Source organism: Haliotis rufescens, unplaced genomic scaffold (genome assembly GCF_023055435.1).
Source record: "Haliotis rufescens isolate VD_foot unplaced genomic scaffold, xgHalRufe1.0.p SCAF_69, whole genome shotgun sequence".
Classification (NCBI taxonomy): Eukaryota; Metazoa; Mollusca; class Gastropoda; order Lepetellida; family Haliotidae; genus Haliotis; species Haliotis rufescens.
In genome coordinates, this window is record NW_025964360.1 from 6,206 (window position 1) to 19,317 (window position 13,112).

The 13,112-nt window shown below is 41.6% G+C and overlaps 1 protein-coding gene across 1 annotated transcript in view; it reads left to right on the forward strand.

Annotated features, from left to right (window-relative positions):
• The first annotated feature begins 2,685 nt into the window (after positions 1–2,685).
• Positions 2,686–13,112, forward strand: part of LOC124112064 (corticotropin-releasing factor receptor 2-like) — a 38,329-nt gene continuing 27,902 nt past the window's right edge. The window contains exons 1-2 of the mRNA XM_048387266.1: positions 2,686–2,834; positions 11,698–11,828. Of these exons, the coding sequence (XP_048243223.1) occupies positions 2,699–2,834; positions 11,698–11,828 (267 nt within the window). The 5' untranslated portion in view covers positions 2,686–2,698. The remainder of the gene's footprint in view (positions 2,835–11,697; positions 11,829–13,112) is intronic.

The window sequence follows — 13,112 nt, forward strand, 5'->3', positions numbered from 1 at the left end:
CGAACATCTCATTCATACGTTACAACATCCGGTTGTTTGGTTAGTTGGTTGGTTGCGTGGTTTGTTGTTTAATGCTGCACTCAGCGAAATTCCAGCTATATGATGGGGGTCTGTAAATAATCGAGTCTGGACCAGACTATCCAGTGATTAATATCATGAGCATCGATCGATGACATGCTTCAACCAAATCAGCGTGCCTGACCATCCGATCCCGTAGGTCGCCTCTTACGACAAGCATGGGTTGCTGAAGACCTATTCCACCCCGAATCTTCACGGGTCAAAACATCCGGAATTACATAATATGGTGTGACTCTAATATTGAGTGAGTTAGGTTTAACGCCGCTTTATATCGCGGCGTGTCAGCTTTATGTGGGAGGAAAGCCCCAAGTGATGCAGGTCTCAGACTTTTACCGCTTCGGTGAAACCCACGAGCACGGGTATGGTGCTGACAAACCTAGAAACATAATCGGGCGAACCAGGATTCGAACCCACAATCATAGATTTCTGGTGTGCCCAAGGGACGCAACTCTGCACAGCGAATCGCGGCGCCTTAGACGACTGGACCACCCGTGTCCCCTCCATGTGATTAGAGGGAAGGAAATGTGAATGTATGTTGTTGTAGTTGTGAATAGATTGGTGACAGTTTTCTCCATGATTTTTAGTTGGTAATTCAGATGTTAAGGGTTTTTTTGCATTATTTATATATATACTAGTATATACTCCATAATATCTAGCTCGTGACATTCGTTTGCATGATAGTATATCTTATATTTTTATTGGTATTATTATTACGGGTAATAACTTCTTTATGATATATACACATAGTAACAAAGCTACTTTTTGCCCCTTTAAAGCTGAATAACCTGATTGGGAACATGACATATTACACATATACAAATGTAGCCAGTTACAATTCAGTGCATATTTGTGAAACCACTTATGACCACATTAAGCAGGAACTGCTGGACTTGCCAGCTGTTATAGGGAATGGGTACAAGGTGATGTTTTATACAATTTGTTTTGTTGTTTTACGCCGCACTCAGCAATATTCCAGCTATATGACGGCGGTCTGTAAATACTCGAGTGTGGACCGGACAATCCGGTGATTGACAACATGAGCATCGTTCCACGCAATTAGGATCGATGACATGTATTAACCAAGTTAGCGTATCTTTTTTATACAATAAGTTAAAGGAGTTGATCAGTTTGATATGTCAATTTCACAATCTAAACTGAAAGTACAGTAAACTACGGTTATAACGAACTCAAAGGGACCACTAATTTTAGTTCGTTATAACCGTAGTTCGTTATAAGCATATATACAGCATAACTACAGCAAATAGTCGGGACAAAAAAGTAAGTTCGTAATAAGAGTGTTCGTTATAAACGTTGTTTACTGTATAATCTTTATCAGTCACTTCATAAGGGGTGAAACACACTGATATTGAAATATTGATCAAAACAGAATGTTTACAAAGCATGATGTCCTGTAACAATATGGATCAAAATAAGCACACTGTTCACTTCTGAAAATACTAAAACATTATATTGATAATGAGTATCATCCATCTTGTCAATATGTAAATGGTAAGGTACATACGTTATCAAAGACATATGTATATGTTCCTAACCAAACAAATTGTTTCGTTAATGTCAGACATTTGTTTTTGTTTTTTTGGTTTTTGTGTGTGTGTAATAAATCACCACAACTTTGTTTCCTATTCATAGTTCTTGCTGTTTAATTATGTGTTGTTATATTGCAAAATAGTAACGGAACTTTTCGTTAATGAAGTAATCAATACAAATTTACGATTTTGAAAATGTGGACATATACTCAATTGAAATATTCAAAGTTTTAAAACCTGAAAATGATTTAAAAGTTAACGGCGCCATTTGAACAGCGTAAGCTTTTTTCATTATTTAATCTAAGGAAACGTTGGTATTTCCCAAGAACAATAGTTTTGTTGTTGATCTTCGGAACACTGCTTTACATCTGAAACACAAATGATACTTCTAAAATTTACAAACCAACAACCTATTTAAATTAAGTCACAACACAATTTTAAATTTTCATATATGGACACTTCAGTTGAGGAACGTTTATTTTGAAGAGTAGGGTAAAAGCAAACGGCCCGCGATCGCGATTACGATCGGTGCGAATATGTCGAACGGTCGTGATAGAGGGAGGTTCCTTCCGAGCAATAGAGTATATGTATAGGGTTGCGATTGTAGGGACATTTGCTTTAGCAAGTACAAAAAATGACAAAAATCAATTCAATAACAGAACACCCCACCATCGTGATCCGGGCGCGAACACCTCGCGCAGCGTCCGCGATCTAACAAAAATGTAAGTGAGTGAGTGAGTTAGGTTTAACGCAGCTTTTAACAGTATTCCAGGTATATCACGGCGTGTCAGCTTTATGTGGGAGGAAAGCCCGAAGTGATGCAGGTCTCAGACGTTTACCACTTCGGTGAAACCCACGAGCACGGGTATGGTGCTGACAAACCTAGAACCATAATCGGGGCGAACCGGGATTCGAACCCACAATCATAGGTTTCTGGCGGGCCTAAGGGCGCAACTCTGCACAGCGAATCGCGGCGCCTTAGACGACTGGACCACCCCTGCCCCCAACAAAAATGTAAAAGTGTTGAATGTTTCTGTTGTTTTCGGTTGCAGCGCTGGCTCTGTAACGTGCTTATGGCACTACAGTGGTACTCAGTTCTGGCGACGTTTTCCTGGATGTTGGTTGAAGGCATATTTCTACACAACCGACTTGTCGTATACGTCTTCAGATCGGATGCTCCATTCAAACTCTTCTACTTCATCGGATGGGGTAAGCCATTTTCAAACTCGCCTCTCATACAATTGAGGTAAATATCTCGAAGTTTGTTTGTTTGTTTGTTGTTTAACGCCGCACTCAGCGATATTCCAGCTATATGACGGAGGTATCTCGAAGTAATCGGGAATTGCGACTGTGGAAGAAATGGCTCTCGTATATTCTGCGAAATAATCCCGATTATTTATCATTTCCATGTCTAATCACCTTTTTTGGCTAGAGTTAGCGAGTGGTTAGGGGTGAGAGTCTCGCCTAAGACCCGCCCAATACAGAATGTTTTGTTTGTTTGTTGTTTATCGCCGCACTCAGCAATATTCCACCTACGTGACGGGGTCTTAAATAATCGAGTCTTGACCAGACAATCCAGTGATTGACATCATGAGCATCAATCCACGCAACTGGGATACGATGACATGCATCAACCAATTCGGCGAGCCAGACCACCCGATCCCATTAGTCGCCTCTTACGACAAGCATAGTTGCCTTTTACGGCAAGCATTGGTTGCTGAAGACCTATACTACCCCGAATCTTCACAAGCCCAGTTCAAAATGAATATGGTATTAGGTGTCAGCAAAGTTGTAAGTTCGTCCCTTCTTCCCCCCGACACAATAATGAGATAACTAACATATATATCTCCAATTTTTCAAGGCCCAACACTTTCATTCATTAAACGGGTACCTTAACAGTGAATAAGTTAGGTTCAACGCCGATTTGAACAGTATTCAAGTTATATCACAGTTATAGACAGCTGACTAAGGGAGGAATGCCTATATTGATGCAGGCTCAGGATTAACTCAAGTTTGGTGAGCATGGATATAGTGCTGACAGACCAAGGATCATAATTGTGGCGATTCTGCGATTCGAACTCACAATCCGCGGATCCTGGTACGGCTAGTCGACGCAACTATGCTCAGCAACTACTGACGTTTTAGAACACTGGATTATCCCAATGCCCCTCGTGCAGAATAGTGAAAGTTAAGGTTAAACGCTTTCTAGTACGGTCATCGTTCTCGTTGTCTTTAGCCTTCGTCCCTTGTCCGGCACTTAGCACTGACCTTACCTACAGCGTATTCCCGTTATATGTGCTACAAGTACCCCTTGTCTCCAACAATGTAGATATTTTATGTTCAAAATCTCGAAATGCCCGCCGAACATTTGTGAAGAATCTTCATGCCAAACTCATCTGGTACAAAACATTGGCCATATTGTTTTAAGATGGTTGAGGGGCGTTCATAACATCCTTCTTTAAAATGGAATACGGTTGTTTTTAAAACACGAAGTGGTTGTCACGGGAGTTGTCTAATATAGGGCGTGGAAAATCAATTGAATTGGTGGATGATCATAACATCTAACTTACAATGATGTTACAGTTTGAAAACAGTTTCCAATTTTCAACGAGTACAGACTTTAGCTTCTGGTATATTGATGATCTGATGTCGTTCAATAACCATCAAATGACCAATTCCCTTCCACTGATTTACCCACCTGAACTAGAAATAAAGGAGACCAGAGACACCGCCTCATCTGTTTGATATTTAGAGTGAGTGAGTGAGTTGGGTTTAACGCCGCTTTTAACAGTATTCCAGTTATATCACGGCGTGTCAGCTCAATGTGGGAGGAAAGCCCGAAGTGATGCAGGTCTCAGACGTTTACCACTTCGGTGAAACCCACGAGCACGGGTATGGTGCTGACAAACCTAGAAACATAATCGGGGCGAACCGGGATTCGAACCCACAATCATAGGTTTCTGGCGTGCCCAAGGGACGCAACTCTGCACAGCGAATCGCGGCGCCTCAGACGACTGGGCCACCCGTGCCCCCTGATATTTAGATTTCAGCATAAAGATTCAGAGTGACACAGCACTCTCCACAAGACTGTTTGAAACGATGTATGACTTCAACTTTATAATACTCAACTTTCCCTTTATGCCGATCAATATTCCAGCAGCTCCAACCTATGGTGTCTTGTTTCACAACTTTTGAGGTACAATCGAGCATGCTCTTTCTTCGAAGATTGAAAAGAGCATCATACTACTTTTGCTCAAAAGTCATACAATCGAATGCTTTGACATCGACAGATTTTCTTCTGAATATCGAAAGGTTCTGTCTCTTATATTCAAATTAGAAGGAAATGAGGATTAGACAAGCAATCCGTGGTTTCTGGTTACGTGGTTATAGGACGTTCATGTTCGTGAGTGAATGAGTGAGTGAGTTGGGTTAAACGCCGCTTTTAACAGTATTCCAGTTATATCACGGCGTGTCAGCTTAATGTGGGAGGAAAGCCCGAAGTGATGCAGGTCTCAGACGTTTACCACTTCGGTGAAACCTACGAGCACGGGTATGGTGCTGACAAACCTAGAAACATAATCGGGCGAACCGGGATTCCAACCCACAATCATAGGTTTCTGGCGTGCCCAAGGGACGCAACTCTGCACAGCGAATCGCGGCGCCTTAGACGACTGGGCCACCCACGCCCCTCATGTTCGTATTGACGAACAACTATAGTTCTATTTTTTTTGCGAATATTCAATAGAAACATAACGATGATTTTCTGATAGAATTTCACACGAATCAAAACTGAATTTGAATGTTGTAGATGCATTTTCCCAGTCATGGATGGCTATTTAAATGCGAAGACTACTGTGCCAAAGCATGCTAGCGATTCTCAACACACGGTCGGTCTTCTTAAGCGGCACAATGCTACACCTATGTCACAAGACACTATGGTGTAATTTGAAAACAAAAGCTGCAGCAAACCCACGCGAAATATTGTTCAGTGACATCGATCTTGCGACAAGGTTGCAGGGAGCATTTGTCCTCAAACATCGTCTCTACAAGCTCAGCGATTGAGTTGTAACCATCATAGTTTTCAATAACTAATTACAAAAACCTGCCTGCAGGGAGGTACCTTTTCACAAGTAGCAGTTCAATACATTCGTTTTGTCTTCAAACCGCCTCATCTGTTTCATACTTAGATCTATGCATCAAGCTTCAGAGTGATTAAACAGTACCCACACGTCTGTATGCAAGAGGGATGACTTCAACTTTCCCATTATGACAGGCAATATTACAGTAGCTCCCAGCCTTTGGTGTCTACATTTCACAACTCTTCAAGTACAATCGAGCGTTACCTTCTGCAAAGGTTCAAAGAGAACTATACCATTACAGTCATCAAGGCCTTGGTAAAACTTTCAAAAAGTATTATGGTAAGCATGTGGACAAGCGTGAGGCTTCCTTGAAAAAGTGATGTATAATTATATATTATATTTTATGTCTTATTGTCGATTCGGCAACTATTGTTTCTTTACACATACCCCTTCATAAAAAACATGGGCAACAACCAAAACAACAACAACAACCCCACACACAAAAATTATTTAAAAAAATTTAATAACAAAAAACAACAACCCGAATTAAATAAAAATCCAAATATATCTAAGTCTATCAATAAATAAAATAAGCGTTAATACAATACAAAAATTAAAGTAGACAAACAAACAAAGAATAACTACACAATAAAAATATACAGCAGCACCCCCAAATATAAATATTGTATCAAAGCAAAAGCCAGTACTCTTACTCACAAATGACAATTATTTCAGTATTACAAATATTAAAAAATATTCTATTCCAATTTATTGGCTTAATTTGGAGTAGTTGCTTTGATGGGCCCAGTAGTGGCGTTTTCGTCTGATATACAAGTCCCTTATCCTAAAGTACAAAACACTTCCTTCTTTGTATCTGAGACCTTGACCACTGAATAGATTGCACTCATATCTGTATGCTTCACCTCAACACTGACACAGTGACACCACCACCAAGTCTTGGATGACACATGTCTGTCACAGACACCACACTGGTCCATCATTTGTTCTTGAAGCTGAAACCGACTCTTCTTCTAAGAATCTGCCATTGATTTTGTGTTCCCTCTCTGAATGCACTTCCCCTTATCATTACCGAACCGTCCCATGTCACATCACCGGTAACTCACTACACAACACTCTAATATCCTGATCTACTTTCCTCTTACAGAGATTTTAAATTGTGGTTCTACCCAACCAGCAGTACATCCGCTTTCAGTGTGTCCACCATGCCATCTCAAGACGTACATGTATGTCAAATGGCAACCACAAGCTTGTGTGAAATAGCTTTTTGACGAGATGAAGCAGTTTCGTCTCACCCTTAATACTCTTTTAAGTATGCGACTTGCAACATACCATGTAATCAAATTGGGTCGAATGGGAAGTAAGATTCATTGAATTATTCGGCCCTGCGTAATCTCATTCAACTAAGCACGTCTCATGACATAGATTCCACATGCTGGTGGCATTTACGTGTAATTTCCCTCAACTATGCTGGATGTAATACATTTTATACATCTCGCGCGGCAGTAGCTGTAAGATGTCCACACGGGGCGACGGGGCTGAAGAACCTTTCATATGAGATATGGTTTTCATTAAGGGAAATGTGATTGAACTCCGGTTTGTAATCCTCGATTTCCTTTTCACTAGACTCTGCACACTCTGCTGTGTGCCACGTCTCTCAGAACTCGATAAATACAGACTTAGGACATTTATGACTTAGTCGCATAAGTACATTTATTAATTCATTTGAGGACGACAGAGGCGCAATATTAACTAAATAGGATTCAGTACTTTGTCAGAACGGTGCATTTGCTGTAATCGTCGTTTTTCATTAAAACTTTTAGGCTGAGTGAATTGTTTTTTACGCCGCTTTAACAATCATCTGCTTTATGGGGTGAGGTGAGGTGAGGTGAAATGGGGTTTAACGTCGCGTCCAAGATTATTGCACTTATATAGCGACGTGATGCAAGTGTGTGTGTGGCTGTTTGTACTAGTTCGGACTGATGCCGATTTATAGTGCTAGCACACTGAGATACCATGCCGCAGTTTAACATGAATACCCCACTCAGACACAGTATACTGACTCCGAGCCGACCAGTCCTTGTTCTAGCCCCTTAATGCCGATCGCCAGACAGGTTAACAACAAGAACCATCTTTTAACGTCTTTTGGTATGACGCGGTCGGGGATCGAACCCCGGACCTTCCGCTCTCCCGGCGGACGCTCTACCACTAGACCACGGAGGCGGCCTCTGTTTTATGACGGCTGGAGGACACTACATATGCGTCATACAGTGTACCCATGTGAAGAATCAAACCCGGATGGAATAGCCAGCACGTAATCCTCTAGCCTACCCTGCCGCCCTCCTCAAGATGATTTACACCTTGAACTCTTGAGACCTCATAAACACGTAAAGTAAATACTGACCAATAAAAAACTTTCAGAAGAAATAATCAGACTTTCTACAACAAGGCAGCTTGTCTAAGAGTGAGAGAGTTGTGTTTAACGCCGCTTTTAACAGTTTTCCAGTTATATCACGGCTTGTCAGCTTAATGTGGGAGGAAAGCCCGAAGTAATGCAGGTCTCAGACGTTTACCACTTCGGTGAAACCCACGAGCACGAGTATGGTGTTGACAAACCTAGAAACATAATCGGGGCGAACCGGGATTCGAACCCACAATCATAGGTTTCTGGCGTGCCCAAGGGACGCAACTCTGCACAGCGAATAGCGGCGCCTTAGACGACTGGGCCCCCTGTGCCCCCTGCTTGCCTAAGAGGTGACGGGTATCTTAAAACTGTATATAGAAAGTTTTATCGTGTAAGAATTTGACTCAACTGCTATTTAATCTGGATAGCGAATCGGCTATTTCGAGCATGTTCCGTTTGCAGTACGAAGTCTTCCTGTAACCTGAAGTACCATTCTAAAAACGTATATTCTATCAGGTATAAGCCCTAAACAAGGCTGTCGAAGCATCTTGAGAAAAACGGTTATAATGTATCCTGTCTACTTTCGACAATGTTTCCAACACACGTCGAATAAAACCGGTAACGAAGTATCGGCCATTATCCTCTTTTTAACACTCCGATATGTCGATTATCGATCTTGTCTCTGTAATGGTTCTTCTTACTGGCTAATTCAAACTTATTGCAGTAATTGATTGATAGTGTGTAATGATTTTCCAACTGATGCGTGAAAATAATTTGTTAGAGTGTTGATCGCGACAATAACCTGGAGTTATCGCCCCGCTAGTTTAACCTGTTATGGCTAGGTGCGCTGAAGAGGCTACTTACGCTTTCTGGCTGTGTCTCGTCCATTTAGTGAAGATTCAGCGACCTTTGGAAACGGATATCCAATTTTCAGACCCGTCTTTTCGAGTTGATTTGTTTAGTACATTAAGCGGCATTACTACAAGCGGAACACGGTGCAGACAGCGATGCGATGAAAGGGACGAGCGCATGCATAGTTTGATTAATTATGCTACATTGCTGGTCTTCTGGCTTTGACTTCAAGATTACTCGACTTATATAGTGAAGCGCAAGTTTTGAAACCTCGTGGCCAAAATAGCAGGAGACGCTTAACTTTTTGACTAGATTTATACACCAAGGTGGCACACAGTGCACGCTGCAGACAGTAGTATTATAGTTGCATCGCGGTTATATTGTAAAATATAATAGTTCTGTTATATGCAGGCCTTATTACATAAACGATTTTGTTATGTTTTATACAAACCATGTCGTGTAGGTGCGGGCGTGCGGGCGTGTGTGCGTGTATGTTTCTGCTTGTATAGGTATTTTATGGTGCTAGCCCACTGAGATACCATCCCGCTATTTGACATGGATACCCCACTGAGACACAGCAAACTGACTCCGACCCGGCCAGGGCTTGTTTCACCCCTACCAGGCAGTAAAAGTCGACCGGTCCTTCTTTTAGCCCCCTAATGCCGAGCGCCAGGGTAACAACAAGTACCATTCTTAACATCTCATTATATTGATTCCGATCCGACCAGTCCTCGTTTACTCCCATTAATGACGAGCGCAAGGCAGGGTAGTCATGATCACAAGTTCCATCTTTTAACGTATTTTGGTATGACGCGGCTAGGCAGTCGAACCGACCATCCGCTCTCCGGGCAGGCGCACTCTCCACAGACCAGAGAGGCGGTGAGAGTTGCAGCATTACAGGTTAAAACAAGCGACAAAGCTTTTTCCATAATCATAAGAAATTCCTGCTGAAAGTAGACAGAGTCTTTGTACGATTCCGACCATGTGAGAGCATGTCTCCATGGATGTGTCAAACAGTGATGATACCAGGTGTTCGCGAAAAGGTGAGCATATCCTGCCCCACCAGTGGCACCCGTCACAAACACATGCAAAGGCAACTCAAGTGTTCACCTGAAGAATCTTGGAAATGGAGAAATGGCGTCCACGTGTCTACCATAAAAATGTTTTAAAAAGCTTCACTAAGGCCTTGAATGTTGTAACCCTGATCCAAAAACTTTTGAGCAAGAGTCGTATGCCAAAGAAAGAAAGAGGATGCTCGATTGTGTCTCAACAGTTGTGAAATGTAAACACCAAAGGCTGAAGCTGGAATATTGATCGACATAAATTGAAAGTTGACAATTGGAAAGTTGAAGTCATCCCCCTTGTCATACAGTTTTGTTGAGTGTGTTTTGTCACTCTGAATCTTCATACATAGATCGGGGCGGTCAGGTAGCCTAGTGGTTAAAGCGTTCGCTCGTCACGCTGAAGACCCGGGTTCATGTCCCGACATGGGTACAATGTGTGAAGCCCATTTCCGGTGTCCCCTGCCGTGATATTGCTGGAATATTGCTTAAAGCGGCGTAAAACCATACTCACTCACTCACTCATACATAGATCTAAATATAAAAGAGATGAGGCGGTTTCACTGGTGATATATATCAGTGGAAGGGAATTGGCTCTTTGTCCCATATTGAACGATATCAAATAATCGATTTACCTGAAGCTTAAGTTAAACTGTTTGGCCATATTCCCTTGTTTTGAACTTGCCAATCCGCACAGAAATTCTGACTCGTATGAAACAAGAAACACATCAGTAAGGAGGGAGCACAACTGGTGTCCATGGCGATACCGACTTCTTCACTGAACGTTCTATCCCCAATTGTTTATGTCAGGAAACTTCAGAATTTTTTTACTTTGATTAACGATTCTACTTTCGTTTTCTGACTGTCCTGATCATATTCACACCGCGTGGATCAAAGGAATGAAGTTTTCCTTTAACGTCGCGTGGCCTTGTGATGTAAAATACTGAAAAATCAAATGGTTTGTCATAATTGAAGTTGGTTCGTTTCTGACATTGCAAAAACAACAGGCAAATCCTTTGCGCTTTGAGAATCACCATGGTGTTTATACCATGTGTCTCAACTAGTTGAATATAAAGAAAGTTCTTCCTTGGTTGTATTGAGAATTATGGATAATCGTTAAAACGTGGGATGTGCTGGTACATTAGCTGTACCCCTAATGCATCTCTCTTCGAGCATTTGGAGCTTTGTAATCCAGTACAAAAGAAGAATGGACATGTCTTTAGGTGTTAGTGATTCGTAGTTTTGGCAGATATATACTGACCATGCGGAAATTGTAAAATGCGAAAATGACAATAACAAAATCAGTGACGTGAATCTGAAGCCATATTATGCTTTTCATAGTTTTCTTACTGATGTGTTTTATCATACGACCCGTGAAGATCAGGGGTAGAATAGATCTTCAGCAACCCATGCTTGCTGTAAAAGGCGACTATGCTTGTCGTAAGAGGCGACTAACGGGATTCGGTGGCCAGGCTCGCTGACTTTGTTGATGCATGTCATCGTATCCCAATTACGTGGATCGATGCTCATGATGTCAAACACTGGATCGTCTGGCCCGATTATTTACAGACCGCCGTCATATAGCTGGAATATTGCTGAGAGCGGCGTTAAACAACAAACAGTCAAACAGTGTTATCATACTGTTGTCTCCTCGCCAGGGATTCCTGCCATAATAACCATCACATGGGCTGTGGTAACTCATTACTTCAATGGAGACAAATGCTGGAACGCATCCTCGAATTCTCCCTTCATCTTCATCATATTCGCTCCAATACTTCTGGCTCTTGTGGTGAGTAAACTCGATTTTTGATTTTCTATGTTTATCCTTCTTTGCGATGTCTGTAAGTGATAAACTTATTCGTCACATATGCTTTACCGTACATCTCAATACATTGTTATCTCGGCCAGAATTGGGAAGAATCCATATTGGAATTAGATTTACAACTAAAATTTGTCTCGTTCAAGTGACCAATACATTACACAACACAATATGGCGACAGTCGTTAACCAAATATGAATGCTATAACTTATACCTTACATTCATTAACCATACAAAACAAATGTTTTCCTCAAAATTGACCGTCATGTCGTCGAACTATTTGCGGAGGGATCGGTCGGTATGTGTTTTTAAAGGGAAATCATGAAGTATCACTACTCCGGGGCTTGTCGAGGTATTCTGAAGGTAACGGAATAAGCCGAGTGGATCCGAATGACAGAATGCATTAATCCTAAGGAAAGCCCTTAAACGATCTCTCAAGTTCGCCTTCAACTGCTCAACCAATAAATCAACCCATGGATAGATTAACCAATAAGTCTATCGTTTGATCGATCAATCAACCAACTAACCAACCAACCAACCAACCAACAAATAAATCGTTCGTTCGTTCGTTCGTTCGTTCGTTCGTTCGTGCGTTCGTTCGTTCGTTCGTTCGTTCGTTCGTTCGTTCAATCGTTCGTTCGTTCGTTTGTTCGTGCGTGCGTGCGTGCGTGCTTGCGTGCGTGCGTGCGTGTGTGCGTGCGTACGTGTGTTCGTTCGTACGTTCGTTAGTTCGTTTGTTCGTTCGTTCGAATTATCAATCAATCTTCTCATTGACCACAACCCGCACCGCTACACGGTCATATTTTTCTGCATATTGCTGTTAGCTATCATAATATTAAAGGGTTAGGACCGAGTGCTGTAACCTAAAATACCATCAATTATGGTTGTGTTCTTCGACTCGGTTCTGTAATTTGCTATCGTGCCAAGAACTCGATTTCATCCCGAATCAACAACAAAATATTGAGGCAGAACATGCCATGATTGTGAAATAATATAGCGTTATTTAACCGTCAATTATTCCTATACTATCCAAACATTATCAAAACCAGTTATGTTTTCAATTTGACATTTTTTAATCTTCTAACAAATACTCAGAAGGAGGAAATTACTGCTTTGTCATTAGCAACTAGCGAAACTTCAAAATTACAAGCAAATCCGATCGTGTGTATGCTGCGTTTTGCGGTAAAGTAAATTGGCGTCGATTATGTTCCAGATAGCTTATTAACGGCAGCACGATTGACATCAACAAGTACA